The sequence below is a fragment of the Haliotis cracherodii genome, unplaced genomic scaffold, assembly GCF_022045235.1.
Source record: "Haliotis cracherodii isolate W230 unplaced genomic scaffold, xgHalCrac1.p SCAF_9, whole genome shotgun sequence".
Classification (NCBI taxonomy): Eukaryota; Metazoa; Mollusca; class Gastropoda; order Lepetellida; family Haliotidae; genus Haliotis; species Haliotis cracherodii.
In genome coordinates this window covers 9,916,333-9,941,192 of record NW_027266343.1, presented here as the reverse complement: position 1 = coordinate 9,941,192, position 24,860 = coordinate 9,916,333, and the positions used below count along the sequence as shown (strand labels likewise).

General features: G+C 40.2%; 1 protein-coding gene across 1 annotated transcript; it reads left to right on the top strand.

Annotated features, from left to right (window-relative positions):
* The first annotated feature begins 1,340 nt into the window (after positions 1 to 1,340).
* LOC139451710 (salivary peroxidase/catechol oxidase-like) lies at positions 1,341 to 23,310 on the top strand. The gene is made up of 14 exons (XM_071233029.1): positions 1,341 to 1,406; positions 2,085 to 2,284; positions 7,759 to 7,888; positions 10,451 to 10,656; positions 10,927 to 11,124; positions 12,905 to 12,959; positions 14,525 to 14,631; positions 14,939 to 15,040; positions 15,776 to 15,865; positions 17,747 to 17,907; positions 18,051 to 18,604; positions 18,823 to 18,992; positions 22,263 to 22,362; positions 23,028 to 23,310. Exons 2-14 carry the CDS (start codon positions 2,089 to 2,091, stop codon positions 23,308 to 23,310), a joined length of 2,352 nt encoding a protein of 783 aa, XP_071089130.1. The 5' UTR covers positions 1,341 to 1,406; positions 2,085 to 2,088.
* The last annotated feature ends 1,550 nt before the right edge of the window (positions 23,311 to 24,860 follow it).

The following is a 24,860-nucleotide window of genomic DNA, read 5'->3' as shown; positions in this document are numbered from 1 at the left end:
TGAATGCAGATCCATGAGCACTGAGTCACCCGTGTCTCCACAACACAGAACAATTCACACATTTCCATAAACGTAGTGTATAATCTTAGCTACAAAAGGTGAACCAGATCGATTTAATGGCCAGGATGCCCTTGTGGGGTGGATTTGTGAATACCTCACTCAATGGGGGAGTTTGTTTCCTTTTACATAAGCAGAAGGGGAGACGATACAAAATGCCTTAGTGAATCACAGAAGCTTGACGATGTGAAATGTTCCGGGATCTACTCCAGCCAATGAAAGCAGAGAAACACGACTGCCGTTTTCTTATAATGTTATTGTGTACTGTGTATTAGATACCCGGATAAACAACCACACAATGTATTATGATGACAGAGCTTCACGCATTCAAAACCGCTGTAATAGCTTTAGCATGTTAATGATAAATATTTTAACCAACAACTCACAACACCTGTTCCTGTCTCTGAGATGTGTACCAGGCTGGTCCAATACATAGACAAGCATCAGACTTTGAAAGGCTACTTAAATGTAATGTGTTGACGGGCCGCTTTCCCTCTTCCAGCACAATCCACCTCGTGTCAAATGTGTTGATTGGTTGGTTTGTTGTTTTACGCCGCACTCAGTAAAATTCCAGCTATATGACGGCGGTCTGTAAATAATCGAGTCCGGACCAGACAACCCGGTGATTGATGTCATGAGCATCGATCCACGCAATTGGGATTGATGACATGCATCAACCAAGTCAGCGAGTCTGACCACCCGATCCCGTTAGTCGCCTCTTACGACAAGCATAGTCGCCTTTTACGGCAAGCATGGTTTGCTGAAGACCTATTCTACCCCGGATCTTCAAGGGTCTCAAGCAATATGACGGCATTATCAAGTTACAGTGACCTGCTCATTTCTATCCATTTTAGATATCATACTAGTCAACAAATGTAAACTTTCTATCGGATCTGCATGTGTTAAGTCAGTCGTCTAAAGCCCTTGTCCGCTAGGATTACATTTCTAGGTATGTCGATGCACTGTCGAGGTGTTACATTCTCTATGTAGACGGGGGATTGGGCTTAAGGTCATTCGACATTTTACTTCATTTGAAGTTCGGCAAACCTACTGAAACAACAGATCCTGAAATAATTGCTTTTTCTCTTATGAGAAACTTGAAGACATATTGAGGTATATTCGATGTAAGCTTATATATTTGTACCAGCTATCTCCGTGTCCCTTAATCATTTGACGCACATTGTCCACGTATGTAGTTTGCAGCTTACTTCCTCTTCTCGCTGATTTGTCGCTGAGAGAATCGTCAACGTCAACGGTTGTCAAGATATAGAGCACCACAACGCAAGTGATAGGCCATTGAAAGAAAACTACTGTCAGAGACAACACGCACAAGAGTTGATCTGTCTGAGGTAAGTTTTACCGAGGAGTGAGTCTGCGTTAGTGTACATGCATTTTACTTTATCAGCACGGGAATAAATAGTTAACATATTGTTAATGTTTTACCTACATGCCGCTAAGCGGGATATTGGCATTTCCAGTGATAGATAATACTGTGCTTATGACAATATATCTGTCATACAGGTAGACGTTAAAAGGCTTGACAACTATTTTGAAAGTCAAACATAGCTGTTATTACATTATTATTGCATAACTTATTATGTAATTTTTTAAGGACATTCTATGTAAACATTTAAAATAAGTATTTGGCAGGAGCTTGTCAACCTATCGACCCCGGTATGCATCATTCAAATTTATGAGGGGCAGTCGGGTAGCCTAGTGGTTAAAGCGTTCGCTCGTCACGCCGAAGACCCGGGTTCAATTCCCGACATGAGTACAATGTGTGAAGCCCATTTCTGGTGTCCCCCGCCGTGATATTGCTGCAATAATGCTGTTTGAAAACAAACCATATATTTTTGCATGATAGATATAGGACTCTGTACATTACATAAAAGCATGGATTATCATGCATAGTGTATACAGTTATATGTAAAAAAATGCATTCGTACCAGGAAGCCGTACCATATTTAAAGAATCATGTAACTGGCATCTACTTTAGGTTTAAAAGGTCTTCTATTGTCATTGTGTAGAATCATGATGTTGAAGCCGGCAGCGCTTAGTTCGCAGCTGATTCTGCTGTTGATGGTGGCTAAAACTGCAGCATTGTCCTCCCTCAACGTCAACACTGGGGAAATCAGGCTCAGTTCACAACAACAGGAAGCAGCTGTTGCTCGGGCAAAAGTTCAGCTTGAGGAAGAACGGAGTAAAGAAAGTGTCTTTGCGGAATTTGGTAAGATACACTTTACAGGGTTAAATAGTAGGTTGACATCTTTTGACGTGTATCACGAAAGCCTTAGGTCGAATGAATGTCATGTCTACAAGAGGTGTCGCCTTCATACATCAGCTTCAGGGCGTGGTCAGTAAAACCGTTGATATTGTTATTAGTTATAGTTGCCAATTTATTCCTCTTGACATTTTTGTTGAGTGTATGTTTTGAGTGCACACATATATGAGACTCCCATTGGTATATAAATATATACAAAAACTGAGTCCAAACATTCGTGCTTGTCAAAACCCCTTCATTGCACGCAAGATCTTTCGCCGCTCAACGGCTCTTCAGATGAAAACTTTAAAGTACACTGTACTCAAAGGCGACACATAACAGCAGTATGACGTTACAGTGATGATAGAGTTCTATTATAGTGACAGTGTTATATTCCAAAGTAGTTTTTTTATGGATGTAAATACAGCAAAACATATTCCGGAAACATGCAGAGACCCGTTCTGCCACTTGCACACATACAGGAAGTCGAACGGCGATTCTACATTGTCAACGTAGTTTTTGGCGATGCGGCCGTCGTAACCGACGCTACGATTAGCCATAATCGGTCCTGTCCTGTCGATGATCTGTGTTGGCCTCTTGTTGGTCAGGTTTCCGGAGACGTACATGTAAGGAGGCATTAACTGTGGATGAACGGTCCTGCCCCGAATGGGCTTATCATTTCAGGGAATGTTTCGAAAATTTGCTGAATATATTACACAGACAAAGGAGATAGACTTTATTTCCCCTTTAAACATATTGAAACATTTACGTATATTGGATAAATGATTCTGAGGTTTTAATGAAATATTTTAAAGTATTCTCTTAAAAAAAAAGAAACACAAAGCAATATTTGTGTGGGGTAGGAAAATACATTTATACGAGGAACCGTACAAGGTATTGAGCCAAAATGTTGTGGAGAGAACACTTGGTGATTGTAGCCATCTCAGTTATCGGTACATAGGAAAAGTCCAAGGTGAAGGTCAGCTACCATCAATAACACGTATGTCCCCTCGTTGGAATCGATAGCGGCCTGATATCTCTTGCCCATGGAAGAGACGAGTATGCGAATCACATCCTGGGGAATGGTAGCCCACTCGGCCTTCAACGTTAACGCAGACTGCTGCAACGTCTGGGGTTGTGGTTGACGTCGGCGTAGCCGTCTATCCAATTCATCCCACAGGTGTTCTATCGGGTTCAAATCCGGGGATCTGGAGGGCCAGTGGAGAACATCAACGTTGTTGTTGTGTAGACAGGCTCTTGTGATCCGTGCTGTATGCGGTCGAGCGTTGTCCTGCTGGAATACACCGTTGCCGTTGGCTGCAATTGGGAGGACGAGTGGTAGGATAATTTCGTTGATATATCGCTGAGCCGTAAGATTGCCCTGGATATGGACCAAACCTATCCTGCCGTGATGAGAGATAGCCGCCCACATCATAACGCTAGCCCCACCAAACCTGCCCTCCTGTACCCAGTTTTCGGCGTAACGTTCTGTAGACCCGTGCTCTTCCATCCCCTCGACGGAGGGGAAATCTTGAACCTGACATATCTCCATCGCAGTTGAGTACATACCTTGTCTTGACGACACCAGTGCAGTCGTTGTTGACGATGTTGTCGACTCAATATGACGCGTTGAACAGGACGTCTTTCTCGCAGACCTGCTGCTCTTAAACGGTTTCGGACGCAGTCCGGGTATTTGGGATGTGGCTGAGGTGGCTGTGGTCGTCGTTTCACGTAGGTGGCGCACTCGGATGTACCAATCTTGGGTGGGGGTGGTTACTCTTGGTCGTCCCGACCTTGGCCGATGAAGTGTTTACCCATGTTCTTAAAACCGACCCCATAGCCTTGTGATGGTGCTGGGCGCTACATTGTAAACCCTGTCTGCAGCTGATCGAGATTCCCCTGCTTGCAAGCGGCCAATGACGTTGTTTCTTTGCACTTCTGTTAATCTTGTCATGTTGTTGAACTGTCACTGTTCGATTGACGCAGATGCCAGGCAATAAAAAAACCTTGACTTTCATACCGTTCATAGTGCTGCTTCACGTGCAGTACGTACGTGCAGCTCAATGGCCCTTTGTTAATGCACTGGGTACGTTTTTCCGAATCGAACGTCTTTCCCGACTAATGGTTTGCATGTCCTTGTTGTGATCATTTTGATCCGGGAAAATTTGTCACTGACACTGTAACACATTTAACCTCTTCATTTTGCTTTTATGGCCCAAAATATCCGTATTGCGTTTCTTTTTTTGAAGAGCATATTTTACACTATGACAGCTGTTCGCCATTGACACTTTGTTCTTAGCGTGATTGTGTGTGTTTTTAGGCCATGGATTGTCCCCTTGGCGTAAAAACTCGATTAAGCATACGTACAAAAACACAGGTATGAACACAGAGCAAACGCAAATACTTTTTTTTAACACTTTAGTTTTCAAACTTGACACTCTTACTATTACTAAATTGTTCCAAGTATTAAATAGTAAGTAGTGAACACGCTTGAGATCAGTTGAGAAGTTGAGGGGTTCCAGAATCGGTTCTCACGACCTGCATGTTCATGCATTAATATTATGTTACTTTTTGTTCACTTGGGTAATCGCGTCATTAACGGTAATGTCAAAGCGACTGATTTACGACAACCATTGTCTGAGGAACATTTGATTCCAAAGACTAATTACCCTTTAGCCATGACATGTGCATGTTTCCATAACTTAATTGTCATTATGTATTAGGCGCTAATACCCGTTGTTAATCCTCACCAACATTTCATTGTATATTGACTGTCAGACACTATATCACTTCCTGTTAATTACTGTTATTTATAGTATGACATTTATTGCCTTAATTGTTCATCCCCTGAGCTGTGTCGGTCCGTCACCCCCAGAAGTCCCATGTCCAGAGCAACGTCATTGTCTTTCCATTGTTGTTCATTACTATATATGTGTTACCATTACACAGTTACTAGGGCGTTAGTCAGGCTTGGTATTCCGAGTGCTGGTGTAGGGACGACCTCGAGCAGGATGGGCCGCTAGTAGGAAACGTCCTGAGGTTGAGCTGTTGCTCCGCTCACCTCATGTCCGCTCATCGCTGTGTTTCTGTTGTCAGAACAGGTATTCCGCTCATTGTGTATTTGTTGTTTATTGTTTACATGTTGTGCATAAAACGTTCCGGGACAGTGATGTCGATTTTGTCCTCGATTCCCCTAAGAGCTAATTTCAAGTTAAACTACGACTACAACGCCGATAGGACTACTATTGATATTTTATATGTTGTGCAGTCACAAGTTGGAAGAGAAGAAAAGGATAGGCGCCGTTTGGATACGCTCATTTTATCTAACAAAAGAAGCCCTATTTGCATTAGAAAATTTGATCTCCGGAAAAGTGACGTCTTTAGCAATGGAAATGTAACCGTCCCCAAAAGAATATCAAATTTGTTTTCATGTAAAGAATTGACACCAGATCAAGATATTGTCGCCCAGATCTTTCAGTGAATGTGCCTTTGAAATCTTATGATTTAAATTTATTATTGGATACACTATTGGATACAAAGGGTTATAAAATGATTTTCAAATATAAATGCAAGAATGCATGCCACGCCAACAACAACCTGTTCAGGTTGAAGCTGTCTGGACTCACTTATTTCTCTCGTTCTCGATTTTTGTTTGAGACACACTATTACATTCAGTCTGCACTTAAAAACATTTGTACAAGTGATATTTGTTCATAGCGCAGCTGTGTACTATTAGCTATTTGATTATCTCCATGAACATGTGAGGAGTGTCCCCCATGCGTTTCGCATTCACAATATTCAAAGCCTTAAGATTAAACTCACTCTCAGCCATTCTTATATTAAGTCTCATGTGTTAGTCTCATGGGTAGGTTGACCTTTGCAGATCGTAACATCGTTAATGCAAACGTCGTGTTCAAAACATCGAAAGCGTCGCGTAAATAGGGTTTATGTTAACTTTAGTCCTGTTTATCAATTTCAAAGGTTGTTAAATCGGAGCGGAGACTATATGAAAAGAGGCTCCATAAACTGTCTGTTAGAGTGAATGTCCCAGAGACGATCACGCTATATCGAACTTCCCTTTGCACACTGGCAAGCCAGGCACCGTTCACGGTCGAGATCGACTGCGCACGTCCTAAGCAAAGCGAACCCATTCTTTAACCCTTAGACTTTCTCCTATTCACAATTAAACAATGATCGTTTGTACACTGTATGTTGCTTCGTATGAAGGGGATAAATATACTTAAAATATACCCCTCTTTCTTTCAACAATGACAAATTTACATATCAAAATTCACTATTCTGTGAGAAAACAATGTGCGAAAGGTACTATTTCTTCAGTGGCGTCTAGTATTCGCGTTTCGGTAAACATCTCATTATTCTTTGTAGTGAGACTTTTCCTTTTTTCTATGAAGCATTGTACTTAAATTCATGAAAATGAAAAAGCAGACACACTGGCGAAGCTAGCTCTAGACAAGGCGAAGGTACAGTCTATTCCCTTTAATAAACCAGACATCTAAAAAGCAAAAGCAAGGCCTTCACAGCCCCAGAATTGCAAGCCAAATGGGACACAGGTCAAATGGACACACGGCTATTCAAATTTCAACCCAAGATCAATACTCGTACCCAAATATAGATGCTAATTGCTACCAATATGGCAGTCAACCGTTCACCTATCACCGAAAATGTAGGTGCGTTTGAAACATTATAAATCTAAAGCCGGTAATGCAATGTTTCAATTGTTTTGGAAACCGTGACTTATATGTACAGCATATATGATTATTGCAAACATTAGAAAACACAGAAAACAATAACGATATTTGTATACTTCTGTAGCACATGTACCTAGTGACGTGAATATTCTTTTATGTCAAGACCCTTAATATGTGCAAATTATGCGGCAAGTGATTTTTTACGTATATTTCGAATGTTTGTCACAGTGGATTACTGTTCTTTGTAGTGCTTGTTCTTTTCATTGCAAACTTTTGAAAAAGCCATGGCAATTGATGATTTTTTAAGATCATTTTAAAAGGTGAAATCAAACTTTTAAAAAAGAGAATAATTCATTTACAGTACATAAACTCGTTAGGATCAACAACTTGTCAGATTGAAGAAAATATTGCTACTCGGTACCGTTTTGTGAACGTTATACAATGAGTTGTTTATATATCTGTTTTAATAATTTAAAACAATGGCCTGACACCTGAAAGTGTTCACTGCTTCTTCCAAATAGCATGGGGGCGCTGGGGTAGCCTAGTGGTTAAAGCGTTCGCTCGTCACGCCGAAGACCCGGGTTCGATTCCCGACATGGGTACAATGTGTGAAGCCCATTTCTGGTGTCCCTCGTAGTGATATTGCTTGAATATTGCTAAAAGTGGCGTAAAACCATACTCACACACTCACTCATTCCAAAAAGCATGATTCATGAATATTTCTCTCCATAGACCGATCGGCGTCAGAACCTGGCTCTACAACGGATCAGCACAACAAGTTCACATTCACAGCAACTGAGAGTATTACAAAGGGAAAGAATCATCGCATCAATGTCCTCCTAGTTACACAGATGCTAAAGGAGTAAGCATGCTTTAGAATTGACGACCTTTATACCATTTGAAACCATGTAGTTCGTGTAGACACATTTAAAAGTACAGGACGCTTCGATTCATAAACCGAAACAACGCGTGTATTCATCACTGGACATGATATCTTAAAACCGATTGATCCAGTGAAATCCCGTTGATTTCTCAGTGAAATCATCAAATAAAAGCGACAAAATCCTTTCCTTTATCATAAGAAATCTCTGCTAAAAGCAGACTCAATTATACGAATCCGGCTTTATCATGCACAAGTGTTTATCAATCAGTATCAAATAGTAGATGGCATTTCCAAGTATTCGTGAGTGAGTGAGTTGGGTTTTACGCCACCTTATAGCAATATTTCAGCAATATGACGACGGCGGACACTAGAAAATGGGTCTCACACTGTGTACCCAGGTAGGGAATCGAACCTGGTCCTTCGGCATGATGAACGAACGCTTTAACCACTGTCCTACCGCCCCTCTAAATTTAACACATCAGTGACTACAGTCATGTCTGATACAATCCCCTATTTTGACTTGTACTATGTGGTCCCGTGTGTGTTCAGGTGAACATTGTTTTGGCATATGTTTGTGACGCATGCCACCATTGGAGCAGGATATGTTCACCTTTTCATTACCACTATTTCTATTTGATAGTGATTCATCTACATATGCATTTGGTGTAGTTGGAATCATACCTTTCTCATATTTTTAGCAGAATCATACTTTTATCAGATTCATACTTTTAGCAGACTCATACTTTTAGCAGACTCACTATTTTAACAGAATCATACTTTTAGCAGACTCATACTCTTAGCAGAATCAAACTTTTAGCAGACTCATACTTTTAGCAGAATCAAACTTTTAGCAGACTCATACTTTTAGCAGACTCATACTTTTAGCAAATTCATACTTTTAGCAGACTCATACTTTTAGCAGACTCATACTTTTAGCAGATCAATACTTTTAGCAGACTCATACTTTTAGCAGACTCATACTTTTAGCAGAATCAAACTTTTAGCAGACATACTTTTAGCTGACTTATACTTTTAGCAGACGCATACTTTTAGCAGACTCATACTTTAAGGAGACTGATACTTTTAGCAGAATCAAACTTTTAGCAGACTCATACTTTTTGCAGAATCAAACTTTTAGCAGATTTCTTTTGTTTAAGGAAAGGTTTTCTCACTTTTACTGTAATTATTCAATAGCAATAGTTATACCTTTTCAATTGCGTCTTCTGCCTCCTTGCATCATATGTAGATATTTCAAAGAGATAACAATACGTTGTGGGTGTATGCAATATTTAACATGAGTGGTGCCTAACCTTTTAACATATGTATAATTTTATAAATGAAGAAACCCGGCATAACATTTGATCATATTTTTTTATTCAAAGCGTTGTGCATAGATATAATGTTGGAGTGAGAGTGTGTGAGTGTGTGAATAAGGGTTTACGCCGCTTTTAGCAATATTTCAGCATTGAGTGAGTTAGTGAATATGGTTTTACGCCGTTTTTAGCAATATCCCAGCAATATCACGGCGAGGGACACCAGAAATGGGCTTCACACATTGTACCCATGGAGGGAATCGAACCCTGACGAGCGGGCGCTTCAACCACTAGGCTCCCACACCGTCCTAAAGTTGGTTGGTTGGTTTGTTGTTTAACGCCGCACTCAGCAATATTCCAGCTATATGACGGCGGACTGTAAATAATCGAGTCTGGACCAGACAATCCAGTGATTAATACCATGAGTATCGATCAACGCAATTGGGATCGATGACATGCATCAACCAAGTCAGCGAGTCTGACCACCCGATCCCGTTGGTCGCCTTTTACGACAAGCACAGTCACCTTTTATGGCAAGCATGGGTTGCTGAAGACCTATTCTACCACGGAATCTTAACGGATCCCGTCCTAAAGTGGGACTGAACATTAATACTACTGTAGTTAGTGGGATATAACTAAATACATTATGTCCATTTTAAATTACGCAATGTTTATCATGGCACACCAACGTGTTTACTGTTCTGTTTTGTTTTAATCTTCATGTTAATGAATTTTGTTTGTGTGTATCAGTGTCCTTTGTAACAATTCGTTAGAGTTTTTGCTATGAAAACTGTCGGTTTCCATTAATTTAATATTTATTCGAGGAGCAGATGTAAAAATGCTCCCGCTAAGACAAATATGCTATGCATGGCAGTTAATATCATCATTCGCCGCATGCCATGAAACTGTGATATCATTAGCTACGTGCAATGAAATTGTGATAGCATTACTTAGTGTGATGAAACGAAACTGTGATATCAGGTACGTGCCATGAAACTGTGATATCATTAGGTAGTGCCATGAGTGAGTGAGTGAGTATGTTTTTACGCCACATTTAGCAATATTCCAGCAATATAACGGCGGGGGACACCAGAAATGGGCTTCACACATTGTACCCAGTAGTGTTCCCTCTACCGATAATAAGCTGTGATAAATAAAAGTCTGTTCAATGCAGCCTTATGTTCAGGTAATTCATGGAAATGAATGGTTATATGGTTTACTATTGCAGAGCGAAAGTATCACAGGAGTCCGTGCCCTTGGTGTTGAAGAAAGGTTTCGGCCCAGAGCTCGAGTGCGGTTATAGCCATGAAGAACTGTGTAAATCCTCTTCCCCCTACCGGACAGCTGATGGTTCCTGCAACAACCTCGATCATACAACCTGGGGCAAGGCATCCATTCCAATGAGGCGATGGCTGGATCCCGCTTATGATGACTGTAAATGTGTTCACATCACAATTTATTTTGAATATAAATTGGGGTAAAGGTGGCTCAGTCATCTAAGGCACCGTAATGCTATGTGCGAAGGTGCGTCCATTTTGCGTGCCAGAAAACTATTATCGTGGATTGGAAACCCAAATATCACCTTGCAGGGTGTGCACCATGCCACGCATTACCTAGCACGATACATATTTGGGATGCCAAGGTCCTTGTCATCTCATCATTCGGTTCTTTATATCGGTTTCATTAATCGGGAATCTGTTTTAGATATATCTTCCCCTCGAGAACAATCCTATGTGTCGTCTTCAAAGTTACCAAGTGCCCGCCTAGTCAGCACGACTGTCCACACCCCGTCAACAGACTCCGACCTCAGCGAGGACTACACCCACATGTTGATGCAGTGGGGTCAGTTCCTGGATCACGACATCACCAGCACGCCAACAGAGAAGCTCACAGAGATCAATGGTAAGTAAGAACAGCATTCGAACGCAGCAACTGTCTGGAGGTAACAGAAAACGCTTTTAGGAAACTATTTTTCCACATGTTTGTTTTTTTCATTTCCGAACGCTACCTCAACATATGCAAGCTTCATTATTGAACTTCTTTTTTAAAAGGATCTTAAAAATACTTTTAGAAATACTTTTTCATTCCTGCATGTTTCTAACTATTTGAGGCAAACAGATGTTTTAACATGCATAAATATGACCAGAAAAACGAGACAACTGAAGTCGGACACTTTTCGGCTGTACGTCTTTTTCTGTATAAAAAAAATATTAATTTCTGAATCATAATATGATTCTTGATTAGGAATAAAACATTAATTACTGCAGCTGAAGAACAGAACACTGTCGATCTTGAAAATCTGTTCAAATAAAAGAGTAACCACCTATTTATTTATAAAAGTAATCATAAAAATAATGTTGATTTTGTTGATGGTTCTGTACTTCTGGACGGTACAAAAATAAATGTCAACCAAGCGAAGTGCCATATCAAATCAGTCCCGGCTCGGTTTCTCAAAGGAAGGCAGTCAGTACGACCACTGCATCGAATTGATGTGCAGTGTGTTGAGAAGTTCAGCGACCCCGCAGATTCCTTCGCTTGGATGAAGTCTGATGGCCTAAAAAGTGAAACTTTCACTTCCCACTCCAAACCGTCAATGTGCCATTTTGCGTCCAAATGTAAATATGAAAGGTAGATTATGCACATCGGCATACAAGCACAGTATCTTAAGCAACATGATGAAGAGCCTCGATCATTTTATTTCCGTCGTCGCTATGCTTATGGTTTGGTGCAGAGGTCCATCCATGGTACGACCCGAAATATGTAGAGGGCGTCATGGAAAATGATAAATACAAAATTCCTTGAAATAGGCCCGTATACTGTTTCAGATGTATCCAGGCCAACAAACCCGATCTTGTCCTTTTTGATAAATTCAGTGAAAAAAATTATAATATCTAATTTTCTGTCCGTTTGGACACTAATGTGATTGACTAGTAAACATGCAAATGTGCAGACCTCGCTTTCGAAATGTCACGCTTGAATCCCAGGTAACAAGTTATCCGACTCCCCATTGTTCTCGGAGCCTTAGGTTTGGTACCTCCCAATCTGTTGACTGGCATTGGGGGAGTACCCGAGTTTAGTACCAGGAATATAGCCCTTCTGACAACCTTGGGTAATGCATGCGCTTGAAGGCTTCAGTGATTGGGAGTCTTCACATTCTCCGAAAAGTTCTGGGTGGGTTTGACTAGGCAGCGCTTCCTGGGAGAAGTCCCATTTGCTGTCTGGGCTGCGTGTAGAGGGGGCATGGGCCCTGAGCTGATGATGAGTCTAACCGGCCTGACTGCCAGGATCACCCAAACCCACTTTGCAGCAGTTTTATTTTTTATCTGTAAATAATAATACAGACCGGACAAGCGGTTTCCATAATGGTTTCCTTAAATACAAACATTAGCAGAGAATAACCAGCCTAGATTGTCTGCTGAAACAGATTCCATTTGGCTTACGGACAAAATATCTGTGGAAATTATATAAATGGACCACTGAAAATCAGTAATGACGCCAGGTGTTCGCGAAAAGGGTAAGCATGTCATGCCCTACGGTAGCACTCGCCATCAATACAATTTGCATAAAATAGCAGGTATTTATTGCCTGAAGAAATCTCTGCTTCAACCAGATCTAGAGTCCATTGTATTGTTTCAACTATATCATAAGCATGAGTAATAAACAAGATAATAAATTGTTGCAGGTCCATATGGCCGTTCTTTTGGATGCTGTGGTTCTGATCTGAAAAGAAAATTCAGGTGGGCAAATTACATTTATATCTTCCCTCTTCTTTGTTTACATTCCATTTGCATTCCACTTACACCGTTGTCAAGCAAGACTTAATGAAGAACACGGTACAGAATAGATATAGTAGGTATATATATATATATATATACATATAGACGTTATCACGCGAGTGTGTTTGGGGGATGGTAAATATCCTGCATTAGGAATATACATTGTGTTTATTCCTAATACAGGATATTTACCATCCCAAACACACAAGCGTGATAACGTCTTTATCATATAGTGTCATTCTTTAATTTTGTGCTTGAAAATAGCTTTTCCTCTCTCACAAACATTACCTAAACATTGAGAGTTTTCCTGGAATGCGCGCATTAATATTTATTACGTCACAGGGTAAGTGATGTGTCAGTCGGACAGTGACAGTAGCCAATATAGTTCCAACTGAAATCTGTTTCTTATACAGTGGCGAAGCAAAATATACGCATAACAACAAAAGATTTTACTTGCATTTCGCGGCAATCCATCGGTCTGTCCGCTAGATTAACTGCCCTTTGTCAAAGGGAAGCTACTCTAACCCTAGTCTATGAGACGTCATGGCCACGATCAGACTTTGTTGACAGTCGGCATGTTCTGTCAAAACGTTAGAAGTGCAATCAGATGTCCACACAGCGACACAACGAAACAAGGTAACAATTCAAATATATTTCGGCCAAATCCAACTATTTTAATTTGTGGAAAGGTTTCAAGCTGCAGAGGTAGCTACTGATCCCGCTTGGCTAGGCCTAGTGCCCTCGCAAATTAAAGTTGTTTCGAAATTTATATCTCCAAAGTTTCCAAAACTTATGAAATGCCTTAGCGACGTCACATTTAGACACTGATTTTAAGTATATTAGACTGTTCTCTTGCTTATGATAGCAATTATCTCTGTAGTTTATCCAGATTATCGATGGTTAATTCTTGACCTTTGATATTTGCATCTCTATCCGCATAAGACCCCAACGGATATCGTTTTTATCCGTTGGCTTCATCCTGCCGAAAATCCTACCCATTATATGATAAATATATGTATGTTTTGTATGCTGTGCAACACATAGAGATAGGAAACAGGATAGTGAGGACGTATGCATTTTTCGAACAGTAATTCAAGCGAATATGCTTTATGTACATTTCTCGAGCTAGTAATACTATGACCATTAATTTTCGAAGGATTCGAAATAATGTGCTCTTGCCTTCCAGGTGAGCTGGGAATTCTATAAATTTGGATCAATATGGGATTTTAATTTTTGAGGCATTTGAAAATTGTATTGAAACAAATTATGCATTCAATGTTGTAACGTTAAATTAAGCATTGAAGGCCTTTCCCCTTTAATGGTTCTTTTATCGGCGACATACAAGTCGACCAAGCCATAACATTTGCTAAAATAATCATTTAACATGTATTGTGAACGTTTTAATGCTAACTTTACTGCCATTTGTTGCATATTTGAGCTGAATTATAGCCTTTATGTGGTGAGTCTACACTCGCCCACACTGATCTTGTGTTACACAGAGGCAATCCATATTTGGTTCTTTTCAGGCCGCAGTGTTTTCCCATCGACATTCCAGAAACTGATAGACACTTCGTCTTCAAATGCATGAATTTCGTTCGCTCGGTTCAAGTTGAGAACGAACATTGCAAAGCAGGTAATATGGCACACATCGTTATTTTGTAAGTCATAACGTTAAATAAATCGTGGTAACAGTATTGCTTTGGAGATTAGTGGTGTAGTCGTCTAAGCCAACACACAGTCCTCATAGCCTTATTAAGCTGTCATCTAAACTAAATACTCCTCATGTTCGCGCATTCAATCATGTCCAGGAAATGTCAAGTTTACATATTGATAAGGCAACTCTTCACAGACTGTTGCGCCTCATGAGACAACTTGCCCGTGCCCGGTGTGGTGGAGTAACACATACTCGATGTTCCAATGACAAGATATGCTTGTTTCAGCTCCCGTGGAACAGCTGAACCAGATCACAGCCTACATAGACGCCTCACAGGTGTACGGGTCGTCACAGGAGGAACAGAACAAGCTACGGACATTTGTTGACGGTAGGAGAACTTATGAACGGTCAGTTCAGGAGGAGGACTAATTAATGTGGTCCAATTCCCGTAAAATTATTTAATACATTTTCTCATGTGAAGCTTTCGTTGATGATATGATTTTCGTCTTTAACGTAAATAATGAAAACTGCAAACAGAAAAAAAAAACTTCGCTGATTTAGATAATTCACAAATTTCAAAGAAGGAATAATTTCCGGTTGGGTTGGGACTTTTGGATCATGAATATTGTAATCGGCTCATATAATCTGTTGTTTAAACAAAGTCATGCTTCAAGCTTCTTCATGAACAGTTGATGAGGTAACTTTCATAATTTGGGAGAATACAATAAAGTGACATCATTTGAACAATCAAACCAATGGAACAATAGGGCGTGGACGTACCAGTAATCATGAAGCACAAGTGATAATTTATAGTGAGACCTACTTGAAACAGTTTCTGTAAACGTCAACGCCAGAGTATATTCAGTCTCGATTTATCAGACGAAAAAGATTTCATTGGGCGTAGAAAGTGAAAATGACATGAACGGATCACCGAAAGGCAGTGATGACACCAGGTGTTCGTGCAAGGGTTACCCATTCTCCACATGCTGTAATACGAAATATTTCACGGTTAGATTGAAACAAACAAATCTTTGTTTTGATAAAACAATCACAGTGAATCTGTCTGTAATCAATCCAGTCTTTCAAGAAGTTGTTGATATAATTACATTGTACCTTGTTGCAGGTCAGCTGAAGATGAGATGTGCTCACTTGCCAAACGATTCACAGTCTAGTTGTAACACACCAAACAGCCCTAGCTACTGTTTCCTAGCAGGTAGGAAGAGCATGTAGCATCTTCAATAACCTTTATGAATTTATTTGCCGCTTTACTTTGATAGAATCGCTCAGGCGATGAAGCAAATCCGCATAGTAGGCACCAGTAATCGTCTTTTGACTTTCTAAGTAGGGGGCACGGGTGGCCCTGTCGTCTAAGACGCCGCGGTTCGCTGTGCAGAGTTGCGTCCCTTGGGCACGCCAGAAACCTATGATTGTGGGTTCCAATCCCGGTTCGCCCCGATTATGTATCTAGGTTTGTCAGCAACGTACCCATGCTCGTGGGTTTCACCGAAGGGGTAAACGTCTGAGACCTGCATCACTTCGGGCTTTCCTCCCACATTCAGCTGACACGCCGCGATTTAACTGGAATACTGTTAAAAGCGGCGTTAAACCCAACTCACTCACTCAGCTTCTAAGTAATCAACAAGGATCACACCCTTTGCACCCCAGAATACAGTGGCTATACCTTTCTGCACTGATCTTGAGGGCTTGAATTTCTTTGGTGCCGGAGATGTGGAATAGTCCCATTCCATGGATTGACGTTTTGACTCGGGATCATAGTGGTAGACCCATGTTTCATCACCCGTGACTAATCTCTTTTTCAATTTGACGAAATCCTCCTCAATTAGCTCTAAACTCTCTCTTGCAGTGTCAGTTCCTTTTTTTTTTAAGATCAGAATTTGGAAACCGACACAAAATGAGCAGATATCTTATTCATCTGAAATGTTCATGAATAATAGTTTAAATGGATCAATGGCTTAGACCCGTGTCATCCTCAAGTTGAGCAATGGTAATACATCTGTCCGACAGTTTAAGTATTTTCTATCTCCTTGATTGAATCTTCATTGATGGAAGTTGAGGGAAGTCCAGACCTTGGGTCAACATCCAGCCTTAAACATAGCTGCCAAAAGTTTAACCGTGGAATAGCCAGGGCACTTATCCTTACGCTTGTGACATGCGGTCATGAATTTCTGGGGGAGTATTGTTCTCCTAAGTCAAAAACTTGATGACTGCTCGGTACACGTTCCTTTCGTGTCCAACTGTCTGTCACTAATAAACAAACGACCTCAAACATTTGACTTGTTCACTTTGTTATGGCCCACAGTTGTAAGTTAGTCAGACTTAGAACGTTTTGACCATCCCTCGTATTTACGTTTGCTTTGGCAAAACACTGGCCCAGAAATGGGATACGACAATCGATGAGACGGGTGTTGGTTGGAGCAAATTACTTGGGCGAGTAGAATAAAACTTGGAAAGAAATGAAGACCAGATGGAAAATATCTGGCACGACGAGTGCGTGGGGCCAAAATATCACATGACAGAAAAAAGTACTTCTACATTTGTGCTATCATCCACAGTATACATCCTATATTCATAATGATGCCATTAACTACTCTGTTAAGCTCTATTCTCATCAATCAAATATAACACCCATTGTACTCAAAGTTTAGCTCATCATCTTAGAACATTATATTATGTTTACTTTCATTCAATGGTAGAGGGTTTTAGAAACATAAGTTAATGTTAATTATAACCGTTCCTATTCCTATTATTAGAAACATGTATTTAATTTATGTTTCTGGTCCGTATTAATCCCAACCCTAACGGTGGGCTGTTATATTTTTCGGAATTTTAACCAAGGGCAGGTAACTATATCCTGCTTTCCTCTAAACGAACTTACAAACTGCAAACTGCAATTATGCAGTTTGGGTGTGTGAAGAATATTAGGCCTTTTGGGCTTGTCAAGTGCAGTTTAAACATAAAAACCAAGTTTTTCCTCCATGCAAAGCCGCGTCATCTCTCGTTTCAGGTCAAATTTCAAAGACCAGAAACATAATAGATTTGGGGCATTAAGAAACCATTATTATTTTTTTTTAAGGTGATCATCGAGTGAATGAAAATCCAACTCTTCAGAGCATGCACACCATCTTCATGAGAGAACACAACCGCATAGCTAAAAAACTAAAAGCCCTCAACTGCCATTGGAGCGATGAGATCACTTTCCAGGAAGCAAGGAAGATAGTCGGCGCTATCATACAGGTATGAATATTCTATTTTTCTTAATAAAAGTGTTTTTAATCAATATCAACAGAGAAAGGAAATGCACAATTACTAAATAAACTGTCTGTCGGTCTGTCTGAAATGAATGTAAATATCCATGTTCAATATACTCTGGATTTCAGAAAATCACTTACGATGAATACTTGCCTATTATCATGGGCCAGCAAGCGATGACCAAATATAACTTGCCAATTGGATCTGGGAGCACTTACGCCAACGTATACAGCACTACGACCGACGCCAGCATCAGGAACGCCTTCGCTACGGCGGCTTTCAGAATGGGACACTCCATGATTCACAGCCACTTAGCTAGCTACAGCTCTTCATATAGTTATCTCGGCCAGGACCAACTAAGCAGGATCTTCGGCAAGACGAATCTCATTCTGAACGCCAACAACAGAAAGGTGGGTCATTACTGTAGAGGGTTGGTTAAGGACGGAGTTCAGAATGCAGAACACAAACTGACGCAGGATGTCACGGACAAGCTGTTTGCTGACAGTAAAGGAAATAGTCTGGACCTGGCAGCTCTCAACATCCAGAGAGGAAGAGACCACGGACTCCCGTCTTACACCAAGTGGAGGAAATACTGTGACGTTCCAACAGCTACATCCTTCGACGGTCTGGCCTGCACGACACACACAGCAACTACAGCAAACCTTTTGAAGAAAGTTTATAAGTGAGTACGGTCCATTTTCAGAAGAAAATAGAGCAATGAATGCGAAAAACACTCTAGACAACGATGACCGCCGCTGATAATTATAGCGAGGGCCCTTTTTTCCGACAAGTTGTGACAAGTACAACAGAGATAGAAAGTGTTCTTTCTGTACACGTTATCATATCCACTGAGCCAACACCCTGAATCACAGCCATCCATACTGACATGTCTCTTTCCAGACACATCGACGACATTGACCTGTTTCCTGGGGCTCTGTCTGAGAAGCCGGTTCCAGGAGGACTTCTGGGACCGACATTTACCTGTCTCCTGGGGAAGCAGTTCCAGGCCCTGAAGGAAGGAGACCGATTCTGGTTTGAAGAGAACAACGCATATGTGGAATTTACTCCAAGTGAGTGAACATTTAAATTACCATGTATTTTGAAAACACACGTTTCTAATTGGTCAATCAGAGATTTCAAATGACACTAAACTACCCCTGGTTGAAACAACTTGTTTGGTGCCCTCATCACCTTGGTAGCAAATATTTATAGGAAGACACCTTTTTCGCAATCTTTTGTCGTTAGCAATTTTGAAATAATGTACAATTGTAGTTTACAAAATGCAGGCAAATTCTGGCGGACCATAAATTACTTTGTCCTTATAAAGATATTGACATAATGGAATTGAATAGTTTTCCCATCATTAGAGATGAAAAAATTGTTATTCCAGAGTAATACTGAAGAAACATTTGCTTTGGGAAAACAAATGTAATAAGGTGTTGTGAAAAGAATTTGTTTCGGGTACCTTTTCAAAGAATGAAAATTGTTGTCTTGAAGCAGTGACTGAAAAACTATCCCGTCTCTGGAAACTCAAAAACTCATTAATTAATGTCACGCTAGAGCCAAAGTTTATAATTCAAAGTATCATGGTTTTAATGTATATCAATTAGAGGATAAACGTACTGTGTTTTTATTTTAGAGTTGGGTAACCTATAAGCACATTTAATTAAATTTGGAACCGAATGCGGAGCATGAGTTTTCAAATGTTTTATTTAACACTGTTCAATCTTTGCTCGTCAAAACAATTTAGGGAACACTGATATTTTGTAGCACTGTTCATTCGATTCCTTTTAAATTTGGTAAATGGCCTCCTGACCAGCACTCATTTTTGGGAAATTTTTGTTCTAATCTCCTCCTCAGCTGCCGTAAAAATGGAGATCGTGCATTTGCTCACTTATTCTCATGGAGCATGAGCCACAAGGAATTTTTCTGCGAAATTAGGGTTGATAAAGGCAGCTTGCTATGAAACTGCATCAGTGTGTTCAACATGCCACAACGTCGACACCTCATGATTGAAGAACAAGCCAGAGCTATTGGGTGGCTAAATGGGAATGTTTCACAGTGGGAAGCTGCTCAAAGGTGAAATGTTAGTCCATCCGTCATTTGCAGATTACGTCAGCGATTCCAACAAACACAGACAGTACGTGATAGACCAAGGTCAGGACGCCCTCGTGTGATAACAGGAAGAGAAGACCGGTACGTCGATGTTGAATCATTGAGGAGGAGAACAGTCACAGGAAACCATCTTCGAAGGCAACTGAGGGCTGCTACAGGAACAACTGTCAGTTACCAAACCATAAGAAACCGTATGAGGGAAAGAAACATCAGGCCCCGACGTCAAGCCGTTAGACCGCTTCTTCTTCCGCGTCACAGAGCAGCCAGAGACGCATGGGCACGGCAACACCGACAGTGGACGAGACAACAGTGGTCAGCAGTTCTTTTTTTCTGACGAATCTCGGTTCTCACTGAAGCATAATGACGGTCGTGTTCTCGTCTACAGATGGCGTAGGGAACGTTTTGCTGACGTCAACGTCCATGAGCACAATCGTTTTGGTGGTGGTAGTGTCATGGTGTTGGCCGCCTTCTCATTTCATCACAGAACCCATCTGTACGTCATCAACGGGAATTTGAATGCTGTTCGCTACAGGGATGAGATTCTGAGACCAATGGTGATTCCTTGTCTTCATTGAATAGGCCCACAGGCGGTTTTCCAGGATGACAATGCTAGACCTCATCTTGCACGCATGGTCACTGACTTTCTGGGACAAAACAATGTTACTCGCATGGAATGGCCAGCATATTCTCCTGATATGGCACCTATTGGACACGTATGGGATCTGTTAACGAGTCGTGTTAGGGAGAATCACCCTCTACCTCAAGATCTGCGCCAGCTTGCTCAATGGCCGAGTTTTGAGTGGCATGCTATCCCACAGAACACACAACAGACATTAGTGACATCCATGAGGCGTCGTTGTGTTGCATGTGTGGCTGCTAGGGGCGGACACACTCGTTACTAACTTTCTCTCATGGCCTGGATTTCCAATGTTGACCCCAGTGACATTATTGACATTAACACTTGTTCACGTTATGAAATGTAGTGGATTGTTCATGATTCTTTCTCACTGAATACTAGGTCATTATTGAATTTACTACACGTCTTCGTCTTCTGTTCCTTTTTGATTTTAAGTGCAAACATATCAGTGTTCCCTAACTTCTTTTGAGTAGTATACATATAACCTAGTTCTAAATTGAAAACCCAGCACCTTTATCTCCATTCTACCAGGACACAATTAAATGATTCTTCTTTCATGTCAGCCAATACAGCGAATACAAAGCGACATGGGTTATCGATGTATATGTTGGAAAACACTGATAATACCCTTTAAACAAATCATGGCTATTCAACATTATGGCTTTTACATCAGTATGCTGTACTCGCATATATGTCAGGCATAGAAAGTGTTTAGCTCAACGTCTTCGTGATCCATCATGAATTGGGCACCCCTCGAGAAGAGTAAGGAAGCCTTGCATCGTTCAGTTCTAAACCGGACGTCACTCCGCGGTCGTCAAATCATCAGAGGAGGTTATTGTGATTTGCTCAGTCATTGAGAATTGAATAAAATTCATGGTAATGATATGATTATTGTAATAACTTGAAGTCTTTCTTTCTAGTTATGATTTCTTTATTCTTTCCTGTTTTGCATTCTTTCTTTTCTTTACATTCTTTTCTTTTCCTTTTAGATAAATGTCTTTCTTTTCTTAACTAGAATCTAGTGTTATTTTCAGATTGACTGAAATACAAATAAATAAACAATAATTACTATTATGATCAAATGATGCATTAATGCAAATAATTATAATGACATTATAAATGAATTAACCTAATAAAATTGACTACCTTTTAGTGACACGAAATATATACTATGCAAAATGTAAACAAACGCTGAAAAACACTTTATGACTAAATAACTGCTCTAAAACATTTATACACATGTAGATAATGATAAAATGATATATATGACAAAATTTGGCAAACTCACCATTGTTTTCAGACTCTATTATCTTTAAAACCTTTTCTCATTTCTTTCATTCTCTCATGCATGCTGAATGCTTTTAGGGCCACATGGAAAATAATACATGATACTAAGCAGTTATGCCCCTTGGCATATTATGATGAGTAAACATAAATTTGAATGGAGAAGAAATGAAATATGAATTAATACTTGCCAAAAACGAAATGTGATTTATATTTTAATACTTTGATAACAAGCAAAAGGAAATATGATTCTGAACTTTGAAAATAATAACTTAACAATTTTGACACTTACAATTATTATCAGACCAGCTGAATGAGATCCGGAAAGCCAGTCTGTCCAGGGTCGTGTGTGACAATACGGACACCTACATGATCCAGAAGAACGCTTTCATCAAGGGATCTCCGTAAGTAGCATTCAACACTTTGTTTTATATTGTTATGACTATTTTCTTATCATTTCAATGTGTATGATCTCCTTAAATAATAACACCTAAACCCCTTATTCATCCACACTCATGATCAAAGCATTTTAAGAATTTCATCATTATAGGCAGAAACTTTCCATAAGCATCATATATCTCTGCTGAAAGAAGTTCATTGTCCGATTCCGTCTGTAGGCATTTGTTTATGATTCCCTATCAAAAAGAGACGATGCCGGTGTTAAAAAGGACGAGCTTAAAAGCTTTAACCTAGTTTCTTAATGAAAATCGACACATTTCATATAATCATAAGACATCTCTGCTAAAGGCTGAGGCCATTATACGAGTCCTTAGATATGTATATCATGTGCACTGTTAATGCATGACTGTCAATAACTTATGACACAAGGTGTTCGCGAAAAGGTGTGCGTATCCTGCCCCACCGTTGGTACCACCACAAACAAACGCTAGGGCGAGCCAACCGTTCACATAAAACACGGAAACTTCTGGTACAAGTCAGTATGGGAAATGCCACCTGACATCGTTTTGGTCACTGATGCGTCAAATTTGGAAATTACCTTCCATAATAATGTTTGAGAACGTTACAAAGTCATTGATTGCTGTCATACTGGTCACACAACTTGTTCCAGGTTCTCGTGCGGTTCTCTGGATGAAATTAACCTCAAGCACTGGAATGAGCCAAGGACAGGCACCTGGAACACCTGGACGCCCTGGGTAGGATCCAGCGCCGGCAGATATAGTAGGAGTCGCTCATGCAAGACGTGTGACTGCACTGGTCAGAGCTATCAGAGTTATCAGAGTAATCAATGTCTCATTGGCATCTGGTGTTGGCCGAAACATCGAATAGATTGCGACACTGCTGATGATGGTCATGCTGGTATGGGTCCTGGTGTTGGAATGGACGACAAATAATTTTAAGCTCTTAGTTATATAATATAGTTAACGAGTATCACATGTTACTTCGTTGTCCATTACCTGTTGACAAACAATTTGTCACTTTATACTTTGATCATAATGAGTACTGTATAATCTTTGAAAATATACCCATTAATCATAGCTGATATCAGGGTAGTCATACGAAATCACTATCCATGTCCACATTTCGTCCCACAAACCTGATCTCTGCACTTTCCTTTCTGTAACACTATTATATATATATATATATATATATATATATATATATATATATATATATATATATATATATATATATGTCCACATTATACAAGATGGAAATAATATTCATGGCCATTTGCCTCCTCAGAGTTATGAATATAAAATGCTTGACAGAAGAGTTGTGTCATTGTATATTATAAACATATAATATTCGGTTGGTTCCCTGTCATATGAGTCCCGTGAAGATCTGGGGGTAGAATAGGTCTTCAGCAACCCATGCTTGCCGTAAAAGGAGACTATGCTTGTCGTAAGAGGCGACGAATGGGATCGGAAGGCCATGCTTGGTTGATGCATGTCATTGATCCCAATTGCGTGGGTCAGTGCTCATGATATTAATCACTGGATTGTCTGGTCCAGACTTGATTAATTACAGACCGTCGTCATATAGCTGAAATATTGCTGAGTACGGCGTTAAACAACAAACAAACCAACCAACCCTGTCATATGATGCTGAGTGAGTAACTGAGTTTGGTTTAACGTTGCTTTGAACAGGATTTCGGTTGTATCACGGCGTGTCACCTTAATGTCAAATATAAAGTTTCACCATATTTCGTGTTTACCCATGTCACGGTCTAGTGCTGCTCTGTTCCCCGGCTTTATTTCCGGCTCCTCTCGGTAAAGTCCGGCAGTCGTTATGAGTCCGATCATTTTGTGTTAGATAATTAATTAATTTGTTTTAGCCGCTCTCCTTTTAATGCTGTATTACTGCTGAATGGCTAAATTGCTGGTATATTTGTACTGATGTAATTAATTTGAGCAGGTTGGGTATATCTGTCTGCCATTAGTACAATTAGTAGTTATTTAATAAACCTGTGAACCTATTACCACTTTTTCTTTATCGCTTTATTCTTATTTCATGACACCCCTGATCATTGATGCACATCTCCGTGACTTAAAGATATGCTTATAGTAAACGACGCTTACAACTGTGATGTAGCCAACAAGCAGGGCTATAATGTTGACTAACTAAGGACTAAATTGTATCCTGCAGCTAAGAGACGCAACTGTACATGTCCTCAACATTTTGAAAAGCTTTACGTCTCTACCATGTCTGTATGGCTGTAATGTCTCTATCGTGCAGAAAAAGTGTACGATGTTAGCATCGTTGCTGATTACTGTAACCCGTAACTATCGTTGCTATGTCACTGTAACCCGTAACTATCGTTGCTGTGTTACTGTAACCCGTAACTATCGTTGCTGTGTTACTGTAACCTGTAACTATCGTTGTTGTGTTACTGTATCCCATAACTATCATTGCTGTATTACTGTAACCCGTAACTATCGTT